Source organism: Zootoca vivipara, chromosome 17, assembly GCF_963506605.1.
Source record: "Zootoca vivipara chromosome 17, rZooViv1.1, whole genome shotgun sequence".
In the NCBI taxonomy this organism is placed as follows: domain Eukaryota; kingdom Metazoa; phylum Chordata; class Lepidosauria; order Squamata; family Lacertidae; genus Zootoca; species Zootoca vivipara.
The window spans coordinates 7390394-7408292 of NC_083292.1; the positions used below are offsets into that span (position 1 = coordinate 7390394).

The window sequence follows — 17899 nt, forward strand, 5'->3', positions numbered from 1 at the left end:
CAAAGTATACGCTGTATAGTTTAGACAGTACAAATCATTTGTGCATTAATAAGGCAAACATCAAGGCGGAATAAACTAGGAGTTTCAAGACCATTTATTTGTAAAGTTGTGGGTAAATGGCAGAAGAGGGATCAAAGAACCAAGATTTTCTTTCTCCACTTTAAGGGAGGGTAACGTACCAAAATGTATCCAAAGTTGTTAGCTGGAAGAGAGTTGCCTTGTCATAAGATGTTGGTTCTCATGATGTTCCTCAATCCCTTCAGTCTTCCCTTTTATAGTTATTTAAAAATGCATGTTGGCAACACTGCTTTTTTAGTAAGAATGCCACGCTGGTTTGTTTGTTTTTCTCCCCCTCCCTTCCTTGCCATCTGATTTAAGGAACTTGACACCAAACCAGTCAGAGATGTTTCTGCTGATGTCGGAATGTGCTAGGAAATGGCCAGGTTCTCTATAGAAAGAGGTTCAGAATAGTCATGAAAGCCCTAGTTTGTTTGTTTTTTTGAAGTTTTTAATCATTTTATTTTGTTGTTAATAAAAAAAATACATAGATCTGAAGCTTTATAGGTTGTCCAGATGAACACGAAATCATTTCACTGCACCAAGCTTTTTCAGAAGTTTCTTCCCTTTGGAAATCAGCCCCTTTTTCTTTTTCGAGGACAGTTCCCTGCCTCGCCCGGGACTACCAGAACCCACAGATGACGTAGGTGACCCCGTATGGAGATGGACTGTGGGGGATGGTGCTCTCCTTGGTGATGTACCTGTATTCTCAGGAGGAACCTAGTAGGTACATTGTTACAGTTTACTGAATGAAAGCCAAACAACAAGAAAGTTGGTAACATTTTTTGTTAGTTTTTTTTTTTTGGACAATCCATTTTTTTTCTTTAAAGTATGCCACACAACAGATTTAGCTAATTTACCAAAGTAGTGAGAAAAACAGCATATACAGCTGAAGGCTTAAATTTGTGGGTTTTGTTTTGTTTTTGGTAAAATAAATAGTACTGCTTATTTTAACCAGGTGACTCGGAACTGGATTTTGGCCAAAATTAAAATTGCCTTTTCACATTGCGGTACTCTGGGTGACCCTGAGCACATGAGAAAATTGAACTGAGTACTACAAATGCCAAGTTCTATATATACACCAGCCAGTTTCCACAGGGAATCGCCAATTGTGGAGATAATATAATCAGAGGCTTCCCCCCCCCCTTTTTTAATTTTTGAGGTCCATTGGACACTTTTAAAAGAAAAGCAATACTGTATATACATATTTTAGTAAGATGGCACACTGGTTGAAAGAAAAAAAGCTAAAATGAACCTTAATCATAATCAAAGAAAGCTTCGCGACCTTCAATGGTAGTAATGCACACTTTGTATACAATAGGATTGCTTGTAAAATGGCTGGTACAGGGAATGAATACTTCATTGCACAAAGTGCATTGATATGTATGAAAGTCATTCGAGAGTGAAAACTATTGTGAGTGACCACACCAGTCGCAGTGCTTGCTTAATGCTGGCCACCAATTCTTTCTGGCAGCTATGACACTTGGGTGGTCCCTACTGTATCCAGAAAATCTAAATCGGGCTCAGTTTAATGAACGGAACTGAAATGGAAGAAAAGAGGTCGCAAGCTTGCTTTGATCTCAAATCAAGGTCTTTGTCTAATGAAGAAAACAAAAAAGAACCACTTCGTAGAAGCACCCCCAACTTACACCTGAAGATACCATATATATATATTGAGCTCTAATGCATTCATTCATGGGTTTGAGCTGCATGTCTATGTCAACTGTTATTGCATTGATAAACCAAAGAGCCGCCGAGTGCTTTGCAAACATGGGTGTCGGACTGTGCTATTGGAGAGTTTGCATTATTATTATTTATTAAATGATGACTGGAGAAGATACTGCCATAGGCAGACTTTGGGTATATCATTGACCAGCAGAGGAACTTTTAAGGCAAACAGTTTAAGCAGATATTTGAGGTTAATGTGTTCTCAGATACAACCATACCCCTTTCTTTTGATCTACCATACTGATCTGCTTACAGTCTTACACTTACTCAAGGGTGGGTCTGTTGTGCTTTTACCCCCCCTCCCTCTCCTGGAGGTGGGGGGGCTTTCCTCCCAGATTGGCTAACAATGCAATATGCAGCTTCTCTTTGGAATTAGACACTAGGAACACTTTTTTATGCAAACAAACAATACGTCCAGTAAGAAATATGTTCCAAATGTTAAAACTTTTTTTTACGAACATGAGCCCTGAATACAAGGAGGAAGAAAACAGTGAGACAAGTCAATTCTGTTGACATTTTTATGACTATATAGATGCTAGAAGTTGAGGTTTTATTTCAAAGAAAAAGAAAAATACATAGAAGGAAAGTCTGCAACCAACCAGGGCTAATGGTTTTGGAGACATATTTCTCTCTCTGCACATTTAGGTGCTAAGACGGCTGCATTAGATAATGCCTGCTAGCTTGAATTGATATTTTTACTGGTATCTTCAGTTGCTCACTTACGTGAAGGCTACATTGCCTTTTTTTAAGGTGTGAAATGAACACTCTTCTTCTGTTCCCAAGCAGATGAGCAAAGAAATAAAAATATACACAAAATATAATATATAAAAACTGCAGTGATGAAAGAAGACAGAAGTGAGATACTACACATGAATATTCAGAGATGAGCACCTTTGTGGGATACTTGCTGGCAGCGGGGTCGGGGTGAGGACTTTGAATGGTTTGAGTTTATGGTCTACGCAAGCTTGCTGGAGCATGTCCCTCCCCCCCCCCAACCCCTTGTTCTGTGTTCCATTTAACACTATAGCATACCTATATTCTGCAGCTGTTTAATAATTGCAAGGCAGAAAAATGCTTGAAAAGCTAAGCTTGCATTGCAATGAACCAAACACAAAACGAATGGTTCGCAGCTAAATGCTCATGACACTATTATACACACTAGTGGAAGAACAAGTTATTTCTGTGTTTATTGGCATTTTCCCCAGCAGCATGTCCTAAAAACAAAAAAATGGATTTAAAAAATGTTGACAAGATGACACTCATAACTAAATCTGATATGAAATATGGGGGGTGGGGAAGGAAACAAAACCAAAAAAGAATAAATGTGTTTTTTGTTTTTCAATGCTTGCTTACCCTTTTTGCTTTTGTACGTATTGGCGTATCTTGAGCATATCGTGCTGGGGCATCAGACAAGTAGACGTCTACATCATCAGGCACTTCTTCAAGAAAGTTTGAAGGAACCAAACCCTTCTGGCCATTAAGTTCACCCTGGAATGTAAGTGGTGAGGTGGGAAGTGATAATCCATATTTACTTAAAGAAATCTTCCTTGCAAAAAAATAGCCACAAATTCCAAAAGTGGTTTCCAAAATAGCTTCAGTAGCACCTTAAAGACCAACTAAGTTTGTATTTTGGTATGAGCTTTCGTGTGCATGCACACTTCTTCAGATACATCTTCAGGTGTATCTGAAGAAGTGTGCATGCACACGAAAGCTCATACCAAAATATAAACTTAGTTGGTCTTTAAGGTGCTACTGAAGGAATTTTTTTATTTTGCTTCGACTCAGACCAACACGGCTACCTACCTGTATCCAAAATAGCTGACAGACAGGCAGGCTTACAAGTTCAAAGACACAGACCAAAAGGGAAATGTAATGGGAGCGAGCGAGAAGCAAGGAAAGGTAGGTATCGATTGTTACAAGTAGGGATACATGAATCTGACCTTTTCGGTTTCCACTTTCCCCCAGTCTTAAGCCCAGTTCTCCACACTTCTACATTGGTTTGCTTTTTTAAAAAGTCCTCATGAAAATCCAGCAGCAGTTTAGTATGCCATTCTTGCAATACTTCCCCTTTTTTTGCGTTTTATGAGCATCTTTGCTCATACATGCATTTTTATTTCTATAGAACCTTAAAAGTTGGAAGGGACCCAAGGGTCATCTAGTCCAACCCCCTGCAATGCAGGAATCTCAGCTAAAGCAGCCACAACAAGATATTCATTCATTTGGTTAGCGTGGCAAAATTTGAAGTTGTTGTTTTGATTCGTGGGTGGTTTCAGGAACTGTGAATTATATGAAAACAAACCAAACCTACTTTCCCTTCCAGCCCTAATTTCAAATTGTAATGAGCAGCTGGGATGGAGTGTTTCTGCTTCCCTTCTTTTTCCTTGATTTCCCCAGTGATAAACTAGCAAACCTTAGTTAGGATCAAGGTTTTCAGAGCCATGTGAGGCATTAACACTACTTTCTCACTGATGAGCAAACCACAGTGAATCGCAGAAGATCCATATGAAAAGGGAAATAATGTAGAAAGTTAAATGCGGCAGATGATCAAATGGGTGGATTACTGAAGTACCGTGACTGATTCACTAGTTTGCTACTCTACCTTGAAGCTACTCCAGGATATGTATCCCCGTGTGTGTAAATATCAGACCTTGCTCAGTGTGCACCTCCAAATTCAGGGTTGTGTATATACTGAGATCCTTCTAATTCCTGGATCCAGCAAAGTCACTTCCTTGACTCAAGGATTCAAATTCCTGAAACAACCAAGCCAGTTTCCTGGTAATGGGCCATGAAGGGAACAAAGGAAGTCGACCTGTGCCAGAGGACGAATGGGTGGTTGCCTCAACTAGGATAGTTAAAAAGGACAGTGGAGAGTTGATGTGAGCTGGAAGCAAAGCAGCAAGCTGGGAAGCAAGACACAGCGCCATCATAGCTGCCAAGTCTCCCGTATTCCCCGGGAAACCCCCATTTTTCCAGCTGTTCCCAGCCGAAAAAATGGATTTTTTTTGTTTTTCCCCAGTTTATTCTGGCGCGGTGGCCATTTTGGAACTGGGCGGAGCATGCTCAGAAGCGACTTTTGATGCTGCTCTGCCCAGTTCCAAAATGGCTGCAGCATGACTTCTGGTGCGGCGGCCATTTTGGAACAGGGCAGAGCAGCATCGAAAGTCGCTTCTGAGCATGCTCCGCCCAGTTCCAAAATGGCGGCAGCGCTACTTCCGGTCAGATCCCTTATTTTTCAGGCAGGAACTTGGCAGGTATGAGCGCCATGATTGATTTCTGTTTGAATCCAAGGCTGCGGGCTCTGGGAGAAGCGAGCTTTTTGGGGTGCTGATGTGAACCTCTCCATCATAGGCTCAGGTTGTATATACGTGTAAATGAACCACATAACCTAGAGACAACATGGTCTCTGCTCTGCCTCATTCCAAAGGAAACAAACCCTGGGGAAGCCCAGGGAACCGAGACACAGATCTAAGAAGCAGGGCCTTCTCTAGTTCTGGGATCCGCCATGTGGGATGCCTTCCCCCAAGGAGGCATCTCAAGCAAGCCCTGAAAGTCTGGTCATTCAGGGCACCAGGTTGAAACTTGGCTATTTTATTGGACCTGACTGATCAGGTGTGTTTGCTGTCCTCTGGTATTTGCGGCTGTTTCCGCTCTTTTCTACGAGTTCCTGCTGGATTTGAACTGTAGCTTGTTTTTTTGGGTGTGTGTGTGTGTGTGTGTGTGTGTTCTTGTTTTTGTATCAGGGGCTTTGACTGGAAAAAGAGCCTAACTAGTCTGCTCTTGCTGGTGCATACAAAGGCAAGGGAGGTGTTCTGGTTCCAAGGGCACTCTTGAAAAGAAAAAGAAAAAGGCTGTTCTTGGTTTGCAACACCCTGAGTGGAAGAGGGTTTGCCCGCCAATGAACGGGCTCAATACTGCAACTGGAACAGAGTAGCGGAAAGAAATATCAACAGGACACTTACATAATAAAAGCCATCTTCATCAATTTCTCCCATGACTGTTATAATGTCTCCTGTACAAAATGTTAGCTCAGCCTGTGGAAAGAGAATAAAGGACAGCATCACCAGGTTTTGCAAAGCGGGGTTCAGTTTTTGACACTCCGTCAAGGACCGCCTCTTTCCATATGAGCCTACCCGGACCTTGAGATCATCTTCTGAGGCCCTACTTTGTGTGCCTCATCGAGAGGTTCGGAGGGTGGCATGATGAGAACAGGCCTTCTCTGCAGTGGCTCCCCGTTTGCGGAGTGCTCCCCCCAGAGAAGTTCGCCTGGTGCCTTCTTATACACCTTTAGGTGCCAGGCAAAAACGTTCCTTTTTAACCAGGCCTTTGGTTGACCTGATCAACATCCCATACCCTTTTAAAACGTGGCTCTTTGGGGGGGGGAGTATTATTGGGTTATTGCTTTTATTTTTATTTTATATACTGTGATCTTTTTATGTGAACCGCCCTGAAACCTCCGGGCATAGGGCGGAATAACAACAACAACAACAACAACAATAATAATATGTGATGGCTATCTAGCAGCACCTCTGTTTATTATTGGTGAGGTGACTATATCTCCTGCTGCAGAAGATATACATTAGACTAATGTAAATAGACTAATGTAAATAGACTTCTGTATATCTTCTTCTGCAGCAGGAGATATAGTCACCTCACCAATAAACGGGACCCAGGTGGCGCTGTGGTTAAACCACTGAGCCTAGGGCTTGCTGATCAGAAGGTCGGCGGTTCGAATCCCTGTGACGGAGTGAGCTCCCGTTGCTTGGTCCCAGCTCCTGCCAATCTAGCAGTTCGAAAGCACGTCAAAATGCAAGTAGATAAATAGGAATCGCTATAGCGGGAAGGTAAACGGCGTTTCCATGTGCTGCTCTGGTTTGCCAGAAGCTGCTTTGTCCTGCTGGCCACATGACCTGGAAGCTATACGCCAGCTCCCTCGGCCAATAACGCGAGATGAGCGCGCAACCCCAGAGTCGGTCATGACTGGACCTAATGGTCAGGGGTCCCTTTCCCTTTCCCTTTAATGCAGCAAACAACAGGACAAGTCTTGGGGTTCCTTTAAAAACTAAGGTTTGTTATGGTGTGGGCTGCTGCAGGCCAGAGTTTCACGTCATCAAACGCACAAAGTGCAACCCTGAACTAGCAAGCACATATACGCATGAGGAGGAGGAATGTCAGAACAGACATGGGATAGAGCTCAGTAGCACAGCATCTGCGTTGCAGGCAGAAAACCCCAGGTTCCATCTTTCCCTTTTCTGTTTAGTATACTTTTAAAGAAAAGAGGGGAAAGAGAAAGAAGGGAGCAGATGAGATGCAATGGCAGGAGCTCCTTTAATTTTAAGGTCTGTGTAGAAGAAGAAATTCTAAGGGGGAGTTTTTCTCATGCTGGTGTACCAAATCTATCTTCATGTTTTTGGCAAGACATTAACAGCTGGCCCCATGGTGTGAGGTGATGTTGCAGGCGAGTCCCCGATCTGAAACCTGCTGAAGTCTATGCCTTACGCTCAGGGCTGGATTTAGGTTTGATGAGTCTCTGAGACAGGCATGCCCAAAGTCTGTTTCGGGAGCCTAATCCGGCCCGCCGGTTGGTTTAATCCGGAATCCGGCCCCTGTGGCAGTTTATTTCATGGCGTAAAATAGCTCAACTAAAAAAAGTCAACAATGTTGGTCGGCCCTCATGCATGTTCACTTCATCATATCTGGACCTCTTTGAAAAAACTTTGGACACCCCTGCTAAGCTACTGAAGGTAATGGGGGCCCTTTATATGCCCAGCTGTCGTTTGTCAACAACAAATTCTCACTGATTTTTCTGTTGAATATACAGGTATGCTATAGTAAATTTTGGATCTATTAGGTATCTAAAGCCATATGCCACTGTTGCTGAATGTAGGTTTTATTTTATTTGTTTATGATTTTATATTTTGGAAATGTACATCCAGTTTTTTCCCCTTTATTTTTTTGGGGGGAGGCCAAGAGAGTGGGATCCTAAGCTATAGCTTCTTTAGCTTATACAGTGGTACCTCTGCTTACGAATTTAATGCGTTCCGAACGCACATTTGTAAGTAGAAAAAAATTGTAAGTCGAATCCCATAGGAATGCATTGGGAGAAAAAATTCGTAGTCGAAGCAACCCTATCTAAAAATTTGTAAGTAGAAAAAACCGCATCCAAGATGGCGGACGGAGCTCCATTCGTAAGTAGAGTTATTCGTAAGTAGAGGTACCACTGTACAGTACATAAATCTGGCACTGCTTATGCTATACCTGGTCGTAAGGAAGTATTTTGGGTGGGAATTCATTTTAATAGAAGCAAGTTCCTTTTAAAAAAATCTTAAGTTCAGTTCTGAACACTTTTTTTTTGAAGCAATCTGAGGTTGGTTTTGGGTTTTTTTAAAAAAAAATCATGAAAATTATTCAGCATTTCAGCGCAAATTTCTCTTTAAAAATGAGAGTTTTCCCTAGTAAAATGCAGTTACCATCTTTTTCCCAATGTCCCCCACCCCCAAATTTATGCAATTTGTAACCAGTTGGTTAGCTGGAGAACTGCACCACGCAATTTGGGCGGGTGCAAATTTTGAAGGAGGGCTGTGTTGCTGCAGTTCTCATAGTGGGAAATGCAAATTTGATTGGCTTGGCTTCAAATGTGAACTGAATCTGATTTCTCCCCCATCCCTGCTTCTGACGACTGGCAAGGCTGGCTAGGGCTGAGAACTGGAGTTTAACAGCACCTGGAGGACCACTGGTCTCCCGTGTAAGTGCCATGATTATTTTGGACTGCAGTTCTCACCAGGGAAGGCACAAACCAGCCCCCAGCCCCGGAATCTGTGGTAGTCAATGTGGTGCCCTCCACTTGTTTTACGCCACAACTGCCATCAGTCTCAACCACGATACACAGTGGTCATGGATGATGGGTACTGAATTCCAGCAACATCTGGAAGGCACTAAGTGTCAAAGTGCGGTCAGGCAAGCAATGTCCAGAGTGAGGAACAAACTCTTTATTGTCAAACGTACACTTACAAGTTAGGAAAAGGCATGTCTAGCAGTCCTACGTGTCTCAGCTACTCCTGGGTGGGCACAACAGGGAGGCCCCAACCTCGGGCTTACATGTTTGCGTGCAAGCACATGGAGACTGCGCCTACATGCAACCTGTTTCTTCTGCTCCTCCTGCTTTCATTCCTCTCCTGGTCCTGGGAGACACAGGAGCAGGAGAGGTAGGCACAGGAGGGGGAAGTGTGGAAGCCCTTGACTCTTCACTGTCCAATACTGCAGCCCCTCCTGCGTCTGACTCTTGTCTCCCAGTTGTTACAGGTCTTCCCAGATCACTGATCCTTTCTTCCAAGTCAGTCTCTACCTCCGCTTCTCAGCACCCAGCCACCACTCTTCTGTGTCCAGCTAGTCCCTGACACCAAGCTGGCTACCCGCCCCCTCAAAAGGATTTAATTCTTTCTGTATCCATGTATCAATCAGGTTAGAAGGAAGGGTTTTGGTTTGCTTCAATGCGTACCTCCACATCAACATTAGGAGAGCTCTCCCTTGGATCGTAGTCATATAGGGCCACCATTCTCCTGGTCGATGCTGCAGGCTGACGGCCGCTCCGCCTGTTCCTTTCTGTTCCAGCCAAAGGGAGGAGAATCTATCACAGTTACTTAGAAATATATGTCACTGTGCAACTGTGACATAAACAAGGGAGCAACCCCACTTGAGACCTTGTTCGCTAGCAAGTCACTGGTTTTAAAATGGACACAACGAAACCCTGAGCAGGGCTAATAGGTACAGTTTCTAACTCTGAGGTTGTCTTTGCCTTTTTATAGTACTGTTCAGGCCAGCCTTTGCCAACCTGGTGCCCTCATGGCCTTTTTGGGAGTTGTAGTCCAAAGCCTCTGGAGGGCACACGGTTAGCAAAAGCTGGTTAGGGGCCTTGGTTTCATCTGTATCCAAACCACTTCTGCCCAATGGACTGCTCTCCTGACTTAGCAACAGAAGGTAGAAATAACATAGGAACACAAGAAGAGCCCTGCTGGATCAGGCCAGTGGCTAGTCTATATCAGGATCCTGTTTTCATAGTGGCCAGGAAGATGCCCCTCCATGGGCGTACCCAGGATCAAAAGTAAGGGGGGCACGCCAGCCACGCCTCCACCCACCTGATTGGCTGGCTGGCGATGATGTGGCCGGGATCCCCCAGGAGGTGTGGTCAACACCCACACACCCCAGAGGGGAGGGGGCTGTTTCCAGCCAACGAGGCAGCAGCAGCGAAGCTGCCTCCGTCTAGAGAAACCTGGACCTGGGCTAACTTCAGTCTACATTCCTTCAATTCAAATGAAGTGCCGCAGAGCATTGTGGGGCACCACTTTCTGTGCTGTGCTCGCTGTGACTTTAAGGAGTGTGGGCTGAAGTTAGCCCAGGTCCAGGTTCAGATTTCCCTCGAGGGAGGCAGCGCTGCCACTGCTGCCGTTTCGCTTCAGCTGAGCAGGCTGAGGCAGAGCACAGCTGGCAGCGTCCCTGCCTGTCATGCTGTGCTCTCCCTTTTTTGCTTCTAGGGGGGCAGCTGCACCCCCTGCCCCATGCTGGGTACGCCCATGCGCCCCTCATATAGCAGCTAACAACATATGCTTGTAGTCTTCAAGAATTGGAAAGAACCACAAGTGGTTCATGGGTGCACCAATGGTGGTGGGAAACTATGGCTAAACTGAAGCTAAAAGGCAGGGCTCTAAGTTCATCTTGATTTAAGCCTCTGCAAATAGATCCAATTAACACCGTTGCATGGTAGAAGAAAGAAGGCTCCATCAAGACCTTTCATGCCACTCTCAGCAGTAACAGAAACAAACATTATTTACACCAGAAATACACACATTTTCTCAATGAGCGACAAGAGGAAACGTGGTTTGAGCAAGAGCCGCAATGTTTAGACACCAACATTAAACATTTCTCAGGGGAAGTTCTGGAATGGCCTTCCAAACGACATGAATGGGGCATGGTCCTTAAAACTGATGGATCTGGCAAAGGAAAACCATGCTTGTTTAGCATCGGTATCTCATGAAGGATGCTTTGGAGCAGAGTTAGTGGGGAACAGTATGAAAACTGATGCAAGGGAACTTGGGACAGGGACTCCACATCGGATGGACCAAGAACACCTGGAGGATGAGGAACGTCTGGGATTGGTACACTTTTTTGTAAGAAAGAAAGGAATGTATAGCATCGCACCACACCACCTGGGAGCTGGCATTTCTTTGGAGGAGACTCAAGTCACAGTTGGAAAGAAGCTGAAATCTTGGTTGTGTTGGGACTCAGGCTTGACTAGCAACTGGTCCCTGCAGATGTCAAGGCAGCCCGAAACATATTTGAACAGCCTTTTTAAGAGGCACCAGATCCCTTTTAAAGATGCACAAAAAAGAGGTCAGGCTGTTTTCCCCTGGAGCTGAACCACTATTTCAGCTGGTACGAGGTGCTGGTTGTAGCACTTTCATGAACGATGGAGAAAAATAACCAGTCTCAGCTGTGCAAAGGATGCGGGGAAATAGGGACTGGGGGGGGGGGAGAGGATGCTCAAATGAAGGAGAGGGTTTGCGAGTTTAAAGACTCCTTTTCTCATCACATCTTGTGTTGACCCCTGCTCTTGAAAGAGCTGCCTCCCTTGAAGATGCAGACCAGGATCCAAAAGGAGAATGAAAGTAGTTCCATGAAGCCACAGGTGGCATATACCTCGTGTTGCTTTCATCAGCAGTCCCTTGACAACACACAACAAAACCACCCTACACAGTTCTACGGATCCTGGTGGTTATACCTTATGATTCTGGCGGGGGTACATGGGATTAACCTGCTAGGTAGGCCTCGAGACTTTCCCCAGGGCTGTGTGTATTCCAGATATTCATGTTTGGAAACCACTTATTTATTTATTTTCTTTCATTCTAGGAAATCTTAATTTTCATTTACTTAAAGAAAAAAAGTCTAGTCCTTAGGTTTGTGGATGTGACCAGTGCTTGGTGAAAATGTACAAGGCCTTCTCTGGCAGTGACAAGGAGGTAGTTTCAGGGCTTTATTTGCCCTCCTTGCCCTCCACCCAACATCTCCATAGTCGTACAGCAAGAACTCCACATTTTCTATCACCAGGGAGTCCTTACCAACATTAACAGGTCTGAGGAAGACCGGTCAACCTTGGAAGGTGCTGTACTTCCCTTCACCAGAGGCTTCTTTAAAGCACAGGTGGCCTGGCCACCTGCCAGGGACCCTATAGTTGTGATTCCTGCATTGCAGGGGGGGTGGGTTGGTTGGTTGGTAGGTGACTCGTGAGGTCCCTTCCAGCTCTACAATTCATTGATTCTACTGTGGAATTCTGTGGGGGGGGGGATATTCTAGGCCAGTAGCTCCCAAACTTCCTCACCCCCTAGACCACTGGAGAATTGCTTCCAAGACCAAATAATTGATTTTCATGCCAGAGCCCATGATGCAGGGTGAGGCAGCTGCCTTGGGCAATGGAAATGGAAGAGGCAGCACTCCCTTGAGTCCATCTCACCGTCATAGCAGAAACAGCCTCGGTAAGGGAGGCTTTAGCAGCAGCAGAACAACAAAACCTTCTGCTGCCCAGCTTTGAGTGTACCCAACCCCTAGGGGCAGAGCGGGTGCAGCAGAAAAGCTCTGTGGAACTCCATTCTCCACGAGGCTCTTAATCTCAGGGTTGTGGGTTTGAGCCCCATGTTGGGCAAAAGATTCTAACTCAGAACTCTTAAAAGTAGCCAGCAGAGCTGCACAATGACCAGACCAGAGGCACCTAATGAATGCTCACATTTTTACAGGTGAGGAACACCCTTTCTGCTGCCAGTATCTGATGGGATGTCTAAAAGGAGTATCAAACAAGCCAGCTCAAAGCACTTTGCTTCGTCAACAGCTTGAATCAGGTTGTTGGGTTGGGGGTTGGTTGGTTGGTTGGTTAGTTAGTTGGTTGGTTTTAAGCACAGACCTCTTTTGGACTTTCTGGACCTGCGGTGTGCAGAGTGTGAGCTCTCTTTGAAACGGTTGCAGTTGACTTCAGGAAAAGAACAAACAAAAGAAGAGAAGATATGAAGCTGTTAAGAAGGAAGCGTGGCACTTTCCAAATGTGGACTTTCAAGGATCGAGACCAGATGGGTGGCAATGCAGCGCCTCTCCTGAGTTCATTTTAACCACCCCATGTGTTTGTCTTTATCACAGAGCCACTGTTGCACTGAGAGTGGTGCCAGCCATGTGTAATCCAGCCTGGTTAAGGGGTTTGCTTGCTTTTCCACATCCTCAGGGTCAAAGGAGACCCCAACATGAACAATCGAGGATCAAAATCAGATTCCAACCCACCTCCCCAAACCCCTTTCAGGCCAAAGGGGTTAAATCATTATACTTCCCTTAAAACAACAAAAACGCAAGGTTCTTGGCCAACCTAGCCACAACATTAGCTGCATGGAAGGCACACATTTTTTTGTTTTCTAAATAAGCAGCTGCAGCGAACCAATGCATTTGATGCACATTTCCTGCTTGCCCTCCTGCCAGAAGGAACTTTGGGAACTGTAGTTTGCCAAGGGTGCTGGGAATGTATCCCAGTGAGGAGTAAACTACAGTTCCCGGGATTCTTTGGGGGAGGTCAGGTGCTTTAAATGTGTGCAGCCAGCTTCTTTCCCCCTCTGCTGACAAAAATAGATGGAAGCTGTTGTTTGTCTTCCAAGGAAAGCTCCTTTGGGTGCCCCTTGGGGAGGGTGCAGTGCGGAGGGGGGGGGCAGAGAGTTAAACCTCCCCATAGTCCCGAGACAGCTCAGGCTGTCCCACATAACTGAAGAATGTGCACGTCACCAAGCAATTAACATTACATCTATTTTGGCCCTTTGCCTCTCTACTTGTTGAATCTTAACTTGTTCTGAAGGCTACTTCAGTTTCCTTCACACAACGGTGACCTGCCTGGTCCAGAATATTGTGCGATTCCGGCCATGATTCAGAGCTGCAGGCAGGGGTCTCCGGCGGAAACAACAAGAGGGGTGACCACCCAGACCAACCAGCAGTCCAGAACACACCATGTAGGCTGTAACCATTCGGAAGATCAACTTCTTTTCTTTGGACTGATGAATTGTTGGCAGTGTTTGTGTTTTAAAGGTCTCAGTGGGGGGAACAAACATTTCTATTGGAGTTTTGTTAGCCCTTATTTGTATTCACCAGGAGTGTGGAGCCTCAAGGCCAAGGGCCAAAGGCCAGCCCCCCAGGTCTCTCTATCTGGAACTCGGTAGTCTCCTCCTGCCACAGCCACCCACCCCAGGCCACACTTCTCACAGGCCCTCCTTGGCACCCAAAGTGTTTTTGCCTGGCTAGAATGTGTCCTTGAACTCTGGGTAATGCCTAGCACTTCTCCGGATAGCGAGATGTGCGTGCAGAAACCAGTCTACTGTGCAAAGGCCAAATAGGCATTTGCTTACCTTCCAAGTCCCGGACTGCAGAATCCAGGACCGGCAGCCATGTGACACCGGAAGTTGCGTCGACGTAACTTCCGGTGTCGCTTTGCCCTTCTATGGACACCAAAAATGGCCGCCGCCGGCTTCGAAAGTCGCTTGTACGCATGTCAGGAAGTGCGTCGACACAACTTCCGGCGTCGCCCCGCCCATCTATGGACACCAAAAATGGCCGCCGCCGACACCGGAAGTCGCGTCTATGCACTTCCGGACATGCGTAAATGCGACTTTTGAAGCCAGCGGCAGCCATTTTTGGTGCCCATAGAAGGGCAAATCAGAAAGAAAAAAAATGGCCGCCGGCAGGAGAAAATAATGGAGAAAAACAGACGAAGTGATACGGGGGACCACCGGGAAAAGGTAAGTAAAAACGGGGGGTTTCCTGGGGAAAACGGGGTACTTGGCAGCTATGCATTTGCTGCCCTGCCCACTTTGGCCTTGGCCCCCAGGACCTCCCAGGGTTGAGAGGTTCCCTACCCTTGGCTTATGCAGTAATCTAATTCTGGGCAGATTTATCCTACTTGACTGCAGGCCTACTGCTGAACTGGGGAGCATATCTACAACTGTTGCAGGCAGAGCCCCAATGGTGTGATGACAGCCACAGGCGGGCTCCCTTACCTATTTTCTCCACAGGGGTGTTCAGAGGGAGGAACCCTTGCTTCAGAAGCTGCTCCATCATAGCTTCGTCGTCGGCTTGGATTTCAGAGACCATATTGCAAGGAATAAGGCCCAGCCTCGTGCAGGTTTCCCCCCGGTAAAATCCATCAACGTCTTTATCGCCATACACCTGATGTTAAATCAGGGACGAGAAAACAAACAAATGACTTACTCAGTTTGACCAAACAGTTAGGCATTTCTGAAGTTTAAAAGTTGTTTGTTTGTTATTTGTTTATCAAGGAAATAAACAACTATCTGACTTTTAGAAGACATCTGAAGGCAGCCCTGTTTAGAGAAGTTTTTAATGTTTGATGTTTTATCGATGCTTTATTATTATTATTATTCCCAGCCAGCTGGGAAGGCGTCTTCAGCATTCTCCAGAACAGGCATCCCTAAACTGCGGCCCTCCAGATGTTTTGGCCTACAACTCCCATGATCCCTAGCTAACAGGACCAGTGGTTGGGGAAGATGGGAATTGTAGTCCAAAATATCTGGAGGGCCAAAGTTTGGGGATGCCTGCTCCAGAAGCTGTACAGTGGGGAGGGAGTTCCACAACTAGAATCGGCTGGCTCTGGCACCATTTGCTGGTGGTCTGCTTGCCTTCAAAGGACTGGCCAGTGGGACTGGTGGAGTGGAAAGCAGGGAGCCCAAACAGCAGGTGACTGTTTTACAATTCAAAGTACTCATTTATACTGTACATCCTTAAGATATCAATGACTTCCCTTCTTCTCTTTCCACAGTTCATTTTACATATCATAAATCCCTGCATATTTTACAGAAACTATACCATTCAGTATTCCATTATTACAACCATCATAACTTATTTACACTGTTGAATTTATCTCAATGCTGCCAGCATTTTCAACTGTACACAGTCATTTCCCATATATTAAATAAACACGTTCCAATCTTCTCTAAACGTATGTTCTTCTTGTTCTCTTATTTGATATGTTAAGTCTGCAAGCTGCACAAATTCTGTCAGCTTAAGTTGCCACTCTTCTTTAGTTGGAACCTCAATCGTTTTCCATTTTTGGGCTAACAAAACATGGGCCGTAGTAGTGGCATACATAAATAACCTTTCTTTTGACACCTGGGAATTTCAGCCTGAATTATCCCCAACAGAAAGGACTCCGGGTTTTGGGGGGGAAATCCTTTTAAACATTCCCCCCCCCCAATTCATTATGGATCATTTCCCAATATTCTTTTACCCTTTTACAAGTCCACCACATATGAGAAAAAGTTCCCTCAACCTCTTGGCAGAGCCAACTATTTCTAGTCCTTAACAGTGGTTAACACAGAGACCAAAGGAAATTCTGTAAGAGGTGTTTGACAGTGGGACGGACTCCCCTAGAAAGTGGTGGACCTTCCTTCCTTGGAGGTTTCTAAGCAGTCTATGGGGTGGCCATCTGCCATGGCTGCTTCAGTTGAGATTCCCTGCATTGCTGGGGGTGGGACTAGATTGCCCTCAGGCTCCCTTTCAACTCTACAATTCCATGATTCTGTGATTCAAAGGTAGAACGTGACAGGAGATAGATGTGTTTTGATGTACGCAACTGTAGCTGGGATACTCCTGATAGCAAAGAATTGGAAAAGCGACAAAGTTTCGAGCAAAGAAGATTGGCTTACAAAATTAATAATATATCAAAAATTGGCTATTAAAGTTGGGGTAGCAAAGGGGTTGAGTGAAGAAAAAGTAGGGAAAGATTGGATCTCCTTTAAACAATATTTAAAGAAACAAGTGGAAAAAGTGAATCTTATAGCAGAAATATGAAGGGTACTAAATCAAAAATAAAAGGAAATTATAGGAAAATAAGGTATGCAATTAGCTAAGTAGATATAAAGCAGAATGTAGGAGAGGTTGGAATGTGGTGGAGGGGGGTGGGGATAGTGATTTATTTTGGAAAAAGTATGTTTGAATTTATTTTGGGAAGGTGGATTTTGGCTTATTGTAATTTGTGTTTATATTTATATATTTGTGTTTATATTTTATAATTAATTTAGTTTGAATTTATGTTTGAATTTATTTTGGGGGAAGGTGGATTTTGGCTTCTTGTAATTTGTGTTTATATTTTATTATTAATTTAGTTTCTTGTTAATTTGTGTTTATATTTTCTTTATATTTTAGTTTTTTCTGTTTTTTTCTGTTCCATTTCTATTATTGTGTATGTTTTTAATGAATAAATAAACTTTATTTTTATTTTAAAAAAGGTAGAACGTGACAGCCAAGGGCATCCCATGTATTGCCTGTGTTTAGGAGAACAGGCAAGTGAGGGCTGGCTGAATGCACATTCTGGTTGGCAGGGCAGAGCCCCACCAGCCCTCACAGACTGCTGGCCCCCACGGCTAGCAGCCATAACCGGTTCTAGCCCCAATCCTGCATGAGTGTGCTTCACAGGCCATACCTTGATAATCTGCCCTTCTTTAAACGGGAGCTCCTCTTCAGCCGCATCAGGATTGGGAGACATGGTCAGCGGGTCGTAGTCGAAGAGGGCAACGAAGATCCGCGTGGAGACCTCATCTGCACCAGGATCAGTTTCGGATTCTTCGTAAATCTCCGGGGACAGACGCTCTCGGCTACAGTAGCCATCTGCAAAACCAACGCCAGAGGCCAGAGAGAAAGTTCAAGTACGTGTCAGGGAGCAGCATTGAGAGATGATCTTTGACAGGCCTCCATGCAGGTGCCTCTCCATCTCATTCAGCAAATGACTTGTTCTTCAGGTGCAAAATAGACAGAGGACGTGAGAACATAAGGAAGGGACCTCCTGGATCAAGACAGAGGCCCATCTAGTTCAGCACCATCCATCTGTCAAAGGCTAATTTAATGCTTCTGAGAAGGCCACAAGCAGGGCATGAACGAAATAGCCTTCAGCAGCTGGTATTTAGAGGCACAGTACCTCAAAACATGAAGGATTTATTAAGCTGCCATGATTAACAGCCACCGGTAGCCCAACCCTCCTCCGCAAATCTGTCTATTCCCCCTTTAAAAGCCATCCGAGCTACTAGTCATCCTC

The 17899-nt window shown here is 45.0% G+C and overlaps 1 protein-coding gene across 6 annotated transcripts in view; it reads right to left on the reverse strand.

The window, feature by feature from the left end:
• Positions 1 to 337: 337 nt before the first annotated feature.
• Positions 338 to 17899, reverse strand: part of RIMBP2 (RIMS binding protein 2) — a 283562-nt gene continuing 266000 nt past the window's right edge. For 4 of the 6 annotated variants that reach the window (XM_035097548.2, XM_035097547.2, XM_035097540.2 and 1 more), the window contains 6 exons: positions 17291 to 17475; positions 14850 to 15018; positions 9281 to 9384; positions 5745 to 5816; positions 3139 to 3273; positions 338 to 777 (listed from right to left, as the gene is read on the reverse strand). In XM_035097548.2, the coding sequence (XP_034953439.2) occupies positions 586 to 777; positions 3139 to 3273; positions 5745 to 5816; positions 9281 to 9384; positions 14850 to 15018; positions 17291 to 17475 (857 nt within the window). In that variant the 3' untranslated portion in view covers positions 338 to 585. Of the gene's footprint in view, positions 3274 to 5744; positions 5817 to 9280; positions 9385 to 14849; positions 15019 to 17290; positions 17476 to 17899 lie in introns of all 6 variants that reach the window. The other 2 variants (XM_060269718.1, XM_060269720.1) reach the window with 2 other exon arrangements.